Below are 10,460 nucleotides of genomic sequence, written 5' to 3'. Positions count from 1 at the left end.
CTGTAGTACTAATAGAAGCATTTATACTGTTTTCCAAACTCATTACTGAATCCATACTTTGCAGAACATCTTCCAAGATTAATTTTCCATGGAGCACTGCGGGAGGAACTGTTTCTGCTCTTGTAGCTCCCAACAGTTAAGTGAGTAGTTTCATCAACTATATTCAATTTTTCAAGGTTGTCTTGTTCTATCCTATTACATAGTACATGTATCTAGCTTGGTTACTTTCAACTGAGTGAAGCTGACATGAAAAAGGTTCACTGGAATGCAACAAACTCCCTGAGAAAGCCATGAAGAAAGACCACTGAATCAGGACACCCTGTGAACCCACATGGCAGGATCTGGCCCACATGTAAGTTACAATCAAGCAATCTCAATCTTTGCTAATGCATACAAATCCATGGAGTAAGTTCTCACACAGAGAAGATACCTGAAAATGAAGGCTCACTGGAAATAGATACTATAAAACTGCTTAAGCAAATCAAAGTTTAAATCTTAACTGTATATGGAGTAATTAAATAGCTCCATTTACCTAGACACAGAAAAACTGAATAAATTTAGAAACAAAAAATCTGAGTGTTACAGAAACTCTTAGAAATCAGAGACAATAAGTTAATCTATAGTGCTCCAAACTATAATCCATAGGTCACTAAAAGTGTGATTCTAAAACATCAGGTGCAGTATACACAAAAGACATGTATCAGAATGCTGCAAGTAAAAGAACTGACATTCTTAACACCAAGCAATCACTGAGTAAAAGTACATTGTGGCCTCACTGTATGCAATGTTTCAAAAGTTTGTGATGCCAAAAAAAAAAAAAAAAAGACAGTTTTGGTTTTGTTTTGTTTTTAATACATTAAAAAGCAACATAGTACAAATGTAGTGGCATTAAAAAGGATCCAAATTTTTAAAAGAATTTTTATAAACAATTCTGTAATAAAAGGGCAACTACATTTTGATACATAAAAGTTTTGTCAAACAAGATTTAAAAAATTTAAAATCAGCAAAGTGTTTAAATTCTTTCCAATGTTCAAGAAAGAAAAAAAAAGCAAACTGTACAATCTCCGTAACACAATGTGTCCTTATATGCACATCCTGGATACTCTGAAAATGTTAAAATTTTTAGAATATGAGGCAGCACTTCAACTCTTCATGGATGCTTCCTCCAGTAAGTATACTTTCAAACACTTTACTATTTTATCTGACTATGCATTGACATGTTTTTCTTCCTGAAAAAATGGATCTATATTAACACTGTTACCTTTTAATGTAAAAATATATGAGATATTCAACTTCCTGAGTGACTTCAGCCATACATCAAACATGATTTATTGAATAAATTCCAAACTTCAGAATGACAGAGCATGTATAGATTTATACTTATGTGTTCAAACAGGGTAAAACTAAAAAAGCACATCACAGAATTTAGTTGAATTCTTTAAGTTACGCAATATGATTTATCCCCAAAGTTAACCATTGAGTTTCATCAAATAAAATGTTAATGAGTCACTGAAATGTTGTGTTTTCTAGTTTATTACCAAAATACAGATAGCCATTTCAGACTATCAATTTGCATATTTTCTATTATACACACCAAAATCTGATTCACTAACAAGAAATTTCTTGCAATACAAAAGGATAACAGATAATTAAAATATTTGCTTTATAATTCAAACAATCTATATAATCCACCCTTCCTAAACTGTCTAAAGAGATGTGGCACTTTCCTTTGCTTAAAACCCTGAGGTGAAAGGTTATTAATGTAATAAAAGTAGAACCACAATCTTCCTTTCTGTATTAAACTGTAGCTATCAGCTTTAAAAAAATTTATAAAGAAAGGTGGCAACTTGTAAAGCTGCTCTGTACAATTTCTAAACAAAATATTTCCAGATCAACTTAGTCAAAAGTGCCTAAAATGACCCTATAAAACATCGTCCTTTTAACACCTGTCAGTGCCGAGACGAACGCCATTTTCCATCTCTACTACTGTCTCTCCTGTTATCATAGTCATGGCTCCAGCCATCATGGTTCCTGTCTTCATAGAAGAAATCATCGCGGCTGCCTCTGTAGTGGCGGTCAGACCCGTGATCAGAGTGCCGCTGCTCACGGCTGTAATGTCTGTCTGCCAGGTAGGGGTGAGAATTCTGCCTGCCTTTACGCTGCGACGACGGGGTATCCTGGCGCCACTGGGAGCTTGACGACGGGATAAAAGCATGATTATGGGACTGAACTGATGGCGAGAATCCTGACTGATCCACATGTGGAGAACCAAATTTCCCACCATATGACATCTGTCTCAAAACACTGTTCATCTGAGGGAAAACAAAGAGAAGGAAATGTTAACTGCAAATATTTCAAGGCATCAAAGCCAATACTCACATGTGGTCCAGTTAACTAAACAGATAAGAATAAGCAAAATCACTCTTGTCTGGAGGAATCCTAAGTTAAACAGAACAGAACAATACAACAGTGTAATTCATCCCAATGTAGGAATACAAGGTAATGGTGCATAAATACTACACCTGGCTCCATCAAAGATAAAATTTAGAAGGGCAGAAGTCATACAAAATGATTATAATGCTAATCACTGGGTAATAAACATATAAAGGAATAGGCATTCAATGAAGATGAAACATTATCTGAATATTAAAAGGAATATTTTAAGGAAAATGATCTGAATATTTATAGAAGGAATATTTTAAGGAAAATATTTCAAAGGGAATATAGAACCAGGAAAGGAAACTGCACAAATAAAATTTATAAGGAAACACAGAATGGCTGAAAGCAAGCAAGTACTTCAGGCTGAGACAGATTATAACCTTAAAGCACTCACCAACACAAGGTCAGCTTAGAAAGGTTTAATGGACTCAGATGATGGGAATGCCTAAGAGAAAGCTGACCTATCTTATAAGAAATGGGAAGTTAAAACAGAGCTATTATAACAACTTGGAAATGGTGTGCAGGGTGGGCTAGTTAGGGAGGAACAGAGACATTGATAACTGACTAGGCCAGTGGTTCCCAAAATCAACCTGTGGATAGATGTTTTGCACACTTGTAAAACACAAAAGTCTGGGAACCACAAACCAACGTCATGATTTGGGGGAAGAAATGAATGAAAGTACTGCAAACCAAACAAACAAAAATGGACAAAAAGACAAGGTGAATGAGTAAACAATGGAATAATAAAAGCTAAGATTTTAAGCCTAATTTCATGGTAATTTTTTTTTAATGCAAAGTTTAAGAAAGGACTGGTCTAGACACTTACGCATATTAAAATATTAAAGGGGGTGATAACAAGTCACTCAGGATAGGCAGCAAGAGCAGCAGACAGAATCTCCAGTATTTGCAATACATAAATCCAAATACAAATGTAAAATGTAATTCTATTTCTACTTATCTTCGGTTACTAGGTATATGTCAGTCTAAGGAAGACTAAAATAGGTGATCAATATACAAAGATCTAATCTTTGCTAACCTTAACAAAAATCTGATAAGTTGTTAATTTAGGAATTTACAAATTTATACTTCTGAGGAAGTTAATTTTAAAAAAGTCACGTGATCTAACCTGAATATTTTAACTAAGTATGATTTTTTTTTTAGAACTCAAGTTGAAAAAAAGTCAGCCTACCACTGCTTGTCTCTGATAATTTTCTGGAGATGAGAAAGACCTCTGGATCATCTGTGCTGATGGAGCCACATTATCCACTGTCCTTTCGTATCTGCTATAAATAAAACCAACATACAATCATTCATTCAGTAAATATTTATTGAACACCAATCATGAGCAGGACACTGTTCTCAAAGGGGAGAATGAATAAGACAGAAATGGTATCTGCTCTCATGGAGTTAGAATACAGACAAAAGGACTTTTTCCCCCACAATTTTAAATCCTATAACATATGACAGGGGTTCTATTTTAGGTTGGCTGGTCAGGGACAGCCTTTCCAGAAAGGAGACACCAAGTGAGTGCTGAATAACAAGATTATTTGTAGGCAAAACATTCTCAAGTAAGGGAAGAGCTAGCAGAGAAGTATGCAAACCTCTGTACCAAATTTAGTTTTTATAAACAAAGTTTTATTGGACCCACGCTCTTTTATTTTTATATTATCTGTGGCTACTTTGTTGCTACAGTGGTAGAAATGGAGTGTATGGCCTGGAAGTCTGAAACATTAACGATTTGATCCTTCATTTAAAAGAAAAATCTGTCAATCTATGAGCTAGCACAAAGGCCTAGTCTAAGAAAAATGAAAAGGATATGCTAAACTAGATATAAAGGAGGAAAGAAACAATAAAGAAAGGATAAAATCTAGATTTCTAGCTCGGGCAATTTGGTGGGCATTTACCGAGGCAGGGAAAAGGATCAGGATTTAAGAGGGTTAGGAATTGGGGACGGCACCGTGGCGCAGGTTAATCCTTCGCCTACGGCGCCAGCATTCCATATGGGCACAGGTTCTAGTCCCAGCTGCTCCTCTTCCAATCCAGCTCTCTGCTATGGCCTGGGATAGCAGTAGAAGATGGACAAGTCCTTGGGCCCCTGGATCCACATGGAAGACCTGGAAGAAACTCCTGGCACCAGCGCAGCTTCAGCCATTGCGGCCATTTGGGGAGTGAACCAACGGAAGGAAGACCTTTCTCTCTGTCTCTCCCTCTAACTGTCTGCAACTCTACCTCTCAAATAAATACAAAAATCTTAAAAAAAAAAAAAAAAAAAAGAGGGTAAGGTATTATAGTTCTAGAACATACATTTGATATTAATTTTAAGTGCCTTATTCCTCACTCCTTAAAGAGGTAACTTCTGTATAGAAAAATGCACTCTAGCCGGCGCCGCGGCTCACTAGGCTAATCCTCCGCCTTGCGGCGCCAGCACACCGGGTTCTAGTCCCGGTCGGGGCGCCGGATTCTGTCCCGGTTGCCCCTCTTCCAGGCCAGCCCTCTGCTGTGGCCAGGGAGTACAGTGGAGGATGGCCCAGGTGCTTGGGCCCTGCACCCCATGGGAGACCAGGAAAAGCACCTGGCTCCTGGCTCCTGCCATCGGATCAACGCGGTGCGCCGGCAGCAGCGCGCCGGCCGCGGCGGCCATTGGAGGGTGAACCAACAGCAAAGGAAGACCTTTCTCTCTGTCTCTCTCTCTCACTGTCCACTCTGCCTGTCAAAAAAAATAAAAAAATAAAAAAAAGAAAAAGAAAAATGCACTCTAAACTTTTAAAAGTAAATAATAATAACAAGAAGAAAATAAGAAAAAAAGGGATTATTTTAATATTTTTTAAAAAATTTCCTTGAAATCAACTGATTAACCTTAAGTTTAGATTTTTTAATTTTTAATTTTCTTAAATTAGGTTTTATATCTATATGCTAAGGGAGAGAAAACATCATTCAGTGACATGTTAAAAGTATAAAAATATAAACACTCTACCATTTGACTAACACTATTTATTTGTGCATTTTCCCCCATAAAATTCAAAGGGGAGGGAGAACTTTTACCCCTTTTACCAAGCATACATTTGAAAATTCAAGAACAGTGATTGGAGATGCTTTAAATTCCAACTGTACCAAAAAAATATTTAAACAGCACTCATTAATTTCAGTTGGTAAGAAAGGATATGGGGAAGGTAGCATTCTTGTATTTTTTCCATGGCTGTCAGCTTACAATTCCACTTTTCCATATCTCATTTCTTAACATCCATCCAATTCTCTCAGCTCATGACACCACACAGTCCAAACCACCAATCTCACCCCAATAGCTTCTTTGCTACACTTACCACAAATAGCAATACCTTACTAGCAAGAGCTTCCTAATTGGTTCTTCCATTTTCACTATGGTCCCTCCAGCCCATTCACCCATTATCTACAGCCTCTATATATAATACTGGTAACAACTACTTTCCATTTCCATTCCTCACAGTCTTGGTACACTGGCTCCTTTCAGTTCCCCATCCATCTATAATACATCTCTCTGTCAAAACTTTCTCAAGTCACCCTTTTACTCTCTCCCTGGAGAACTTAGTGTTGTAAACAGATAAATGCATATCTTCATCTAGATTTTAAGCTCCACTAGGCAGGATATGGTAACAGCTGGTCTCAATCATGCTGTATGGGTTTGAATCCCAGTCCATTGCTTATAAGCAGTTCAAATTTGGGTAAGTTAACCTCCATTCCCCATTTTCTTCACATACAAGGTACAGATAAATAATTGCTACCCCTTAGGATTGCCGAGAGGAACAAATGAGATCATATATGCAAAGAACAAGTATTTGTTAACTATTTCTTGAATGAAGCCCACGACTGATTTAATAGCTCTAAGGAAGGAAAAACTGTCCCTGATAAAATAACAGTCTCCCCAAAGCAAATAAAATCACTTAAGTAAGTAAACACAGTAACTTTTCGGACCCTGTGTAGCTGCAGGGATGTTGAAGAACATGAGTTTTTTTCCTTACAAACCACAGGACAAGAGAAGTAAGACATGCAGACGATCACACAACTGGTAGAGGCTTACCTGAAATTCAGTTCTATGAACTCAGTGCAGTCCACTGCTTACTAATCAGTACTTTTAAACTGCAAGTAACAACTAATTAATGGTCTTAATATTAATTTGGGGGGCCGGCACTGTGGCACAGCGGGTTAAAGCCCTGGCCTGAGGCACCGGAATCCCATATGGGCGCTGGTTCTAGTCCCAGCTGCTCCTCTTCTGATCCAGTTCTCTGGTATGGCCTGGGAAATCAGCGGAAGATGGCCCGAGTCCTTGGGCCCCTGTACCCACGTGGGAGACCCAGAAGAAGCTCCTGGATCCTGGCTTTGGATAGGCTCAGCTCCAGCCATTACAGCCATCTGGGGAGTGAACCAGCAGATGGAAGACCTTTCTCTCTGTCTTTACTTCTTTCTGTAACTCTTTCAAATAAATAAAAGAAATCTTTAAAAAAAAATATTAATTTGAAGTAAAATAGAAAACAGTGAGCTGGGAACAGTAAAGAGAAGGGAAGTTTTAAGAAATCTCCGTCCTTAATGTGTTGTACTACGAGAATTAACGGTAAAACTAGTCTTCAAATGGTACTTTATACTTAACGGTAAAACTAGTACTCAAACAGTATTTTACACTTCATGTGTCTGTGTGGGTGCAATCTGTTGAAATCTTTACTTAGTATATACTAAATTGATCTTTTGTATATAAAGATAATTAAAAATGAATCTTAATGAAGAATGGGATGGGAGAGGGAGTAGGAGATGGGATGCTTTGCATGTGGAAAGGTGGTTATGGTGGAGAAAAACCACTATAAACCAAAAGTTGTACTTTCAAAATTTATATTTATTAAATAAAAGTTTTCTAAAAATAATTTTTTAAAATTTAAAAAAAATTAAAAAAAAATTTTGTTTCAACTATAGCCATGTTATATATAGGGATATGTTTTTACAAGTGACCATAAACATAGATGTATGTATCTATTCTAAGAGGACACAGCTATATATATATGTGTGGGTGTGTGTGTGTGTGTCTGTGTATTTTAAAAGGACAATGTATCCATTATATATATAGTCTTCTTGGAAGAATACAAAAGTAACAATAATCCAACATGGCAACAGAGCAGAACTGAAGTCCCCACATAAAGAAGGAAGCTACTCACTCATGCATTTGAAGTCATAACTTTATGAAATTCTTGATAAATGATTTTAAGCATCAGTGAGAAATATTACCTGCTAGGAGAAGTGGAGGTAGGGCTTGAATTTCCAACATGATGCTGGGGATATGACAAACTGACATCCTGTGAGGCATGACTACTTCCTAAAATGAAACAATTTGAAAAACTCTTCTTGGGAGAACATTTAATTTGAACTTCTGTCTCCCCCACCCCAAATCACTCCAAAAAGATACACAATCTAAATGATATCTCAAATGGTTATGAACTACTTTACAGCTTCATCAGACTGAAATATTTAAGTATACAATACCAGATATGCACAACATAGTGTTCCAAACATGACACTATCCAGCATATAAATAATCAATACCGCCTCTCCGTTTTAAGACTGGATACAACGAAAGTTTCATCTTCACATGATCGAGAATCAAAATTTGTAAAAATTAATGGCAAAGCAGCCAGGAAAAGTATTTTCAGAAAATAATCCTCACTCCCTTTTCAAATTCAAGTCTCTTTAACAAAGTTTGTGTTTTTTCACCAATCCAAAATAAATTTTAAACTCAATCATCACTGAATAGTTACCTGATCTAAATTGAATTTTGATGGGCCTTCCAAAAAGTTTGATGCCATTAAGTAGATTCATTGCATAAGGAACAGACACCTCATGTTTGAAATTTACAAATGCGAACTGCTTTGGTTTACCATCCTTATCTTTTGGAATTTTCACCTTTATTACTGGCCCAGCCTATAAACAAAAAAGTTATTAAAATTTAAACAAGACAATTTCAGGAATATACTCAAATTTTACAAACAAAAGAGACTGCAAAGTCTAAAAGCCACAGAAATGTAATCAAGAACTTCAGAAATCGATCCATGCGGACTTCCATTTTAGTTAGTGTAAAAAATCCTACTTATGACTGAGAATTCGACTAACTTAATTGAGGAACTGGAAAAGCAATCAGTAAATTTAGTCTTCCCAGCACTATGTGCCTTTTTAACAAGGTGACCAACAGCCATCACTTTATCACCATGGAAACGAATGCTTCCCAAAAGCAAGATTAATCAAACAGCACTAGTTATAGGGGGCCAGGCCTGGGGGGAACGGGACACTTAGAATTTTCCGCATGTCTTTAAACACAAACACTACTATGTATCGGAGTCTATTTTAAACGCTGCAACATTATCATCAACTTAAGTGACAATAGATGGTGACAAAGAAACGGAAATGCAACTTCACAGTCGGAGGAACCGAAGACAAACGACCTTACAGGGAAGATGAGAGGGACAGGAAAAGGAGAAGGCACCGGTCAACGAAGATCCCACACGTTAAGCCCCTAGGACCCCTGAGTCTCTCCCACGGGAATGCTTGACGGACGGTCCCTCCACTACCTGGAGTCGTCACTGTGGCCCTGAATTAACCAAGGCGACACCCAGTGCACACCTCGTTCCTAAGCGCGCCCCCACTCTAAACGGCCCACCTGTCCCGCGCCCAGCAGGGGTGGAGCGGCGCCCGCCATTGGATCGGGCCCTACCCGAGCCGGGAAATGGAAAGCAAACAGGGCGCTTACCTGGTGGAAAAGCTCAAACAGGAGCTCCTCTGTCACTTTAGTTTCAAGGTTGCCCACAAACAGAGTGCGATCCGCTTCCGCGGCCGCTGCCCCCATTTCAGCGTCGCCCCCTCCCAGCCCAGGCCGAAGGGTCCGGCCGACGCCCCCACTGCGCAATCTCGGAAGTCCTACGTTACGCGACGCGCTTCCTGACGTCACGGACGTACGCGCCCGTTACGCTCGCCCTGCGTGGGCGATTGCGCATGCTCGCTAGGAGGCGGCTCGTTCGCTGCCTTAGGTATGGCTTCTAGAGGAGTTCGTGTGTCGTTCTGTGACGGGCTGGATTAGTCTGTCGGGTTGCGAAGGGCCTGCGAAAGACGTAACTCAGCCACTGCGGGCAGTGTTTGAAGATGGCCCTGAACTGTGTGTCCTTGTCCGCTGGCGACCAAAGAAACAGGGCGGCCTACCGCGCTCTCCCAGGCGACCGCAGCCCGTCGGCCTCCGCGTGGGCCATGGTGTCTGGAGACGGCTTCCTCGTTGCCAGGCCTGGGGCGGTTCGTCCGGGACCTCGGCAGGCGGTGCGACCAAACATTCGAGAGAGCCGTCGAGTGACCGCGAGCGGCCGCAGCCCGCCCAGCCTTATAAACGGAAGAGACCCGGATGCCCGGAGCCGAGGCCACCAAACCAGATTCTCCCCGTACCCGCCCCGCGGCGTTAAACTGGACCTCCTAAGAAGCGTGCTGCAACAGCGGCTGGTCGCGTTGGGCGCTGTCCTCGCATCCCGAATAGCAGCCTGAAGCGAATGCCTCCTCCCAGTTAGCTTGTGAACAAGGCCTCTGTATAACCGCCTCGGTGTAACCGCAGTCTTTATTTCCATCTTCATATAAAAGGACCTACAAGGAAAATTGTATCACTAATCGATTCCGATGTGGCCAGGATGGTTAGAATTGGGGAAGACTTAGTTGGTATTCACGGAGCTGATCAAAAATCCCACTCACTGTCCACCCTTCTTCACAATTTTCCAACAAGCGATCAGAATTTTCTCCTTTTCCACAGGCCTTCCTCCCCTCCCTCGCTGATTCTCCCACTGGAAGACTTCGTTCCACTTTCCTTGCCCTTTTCCTCTACCTTTACTTGTGAGATAAGACAAGTCGCGCTGATTTATTTTTCCATCTTTTCCTCAGCATTCCCATCTGCCCCTTCACTTTTCACCTCAGGAATATCTACCAAAAAAAAAAAATTTACTTTGCTTTCACATCACCTAACCAATTGACATTCCTTT

General features: G+C 39.9%; 2 protein-coding genes across 3 annotated transcripts; one reads left to right on the top strand and one right to left on the bottom strand.

Annotated features, from left to right (window-relative positions):
- Window positions 1–829: 829 nt before the first annotated feature.
- On the bottom strand, window positions 830–9,366 carry RBM7 (RNA binding motif protein 7). 2 transcript variants are annotated; one of them, XM_008261128.5, is made up of 5 exons: window positions 9,200–9,366; window positions 8,214–8,376; window positions 7,687–7,774; window positions 3,629–3,722; window positions 830–2,312 (listed from the first exon to the last, which is right to left on the bottom strand). In XM_008261128.5, the coding sequence occupies exons 1-5, from the start codon at window positions 9,293–9,295 to the stop codon at window positions 1,950–1,952; spliced, it is 804 nt and encodes a 267-aa protein (XP_008259350.1). In that variant the 5' UTR covers window positions 9,296–9,366; the 3' UTR covers window positions 830–1,949. The 2 variants fall into 2 exon arrangements, with proteins under 2 accessions (XP_008259350.1, XP_002708466.1); XM_002708420.6 differs by having other exon boundaries at window positions 3,629–3,719.
- An 89-nt stretch (window positions 9,367–9,455) lies between these two features.
- On the top strand, window positions 9,456–10,026 carry C1H11orf71 (chromosome 1 C11orf71 homolog). The gene has a single exon (XM_002708423.6). It carries the CDS (start codon window positions 9,589–9,591, stop codon window positions 9,973–9,975), a length of 387 nt encoding a protein of 128 aa, XP_002708469.1. The 5' UTR covers window positions 9,456–9,588; the 3' UTR covers window positions 9,976–10,026.
- The last annotated feature ends 434 nt before the right edge of the window (window positions 10,027–10,460 follow it).

The sequence above is a fragment of the Oryctolagus cuniculus genome, chromosome 1 (assembly GCF_051225735.1).
Source record: "Oryctolagus cuniculus isolate XC-2025 breed Fujian yellow rabbit chromosome 1, ASM5122573v1, whole genome shotgun sequence".
NCBI classification, from domain to species: Eukaryota; Metazoa; Chordata; class Mammalia; order Lagomorpha; family Leporidae; genus Oryctolagus; species Oryctolagus cuniculus.
This window is presented reverse-complemented; position numbering and strand designations above follow the sequence as displayed.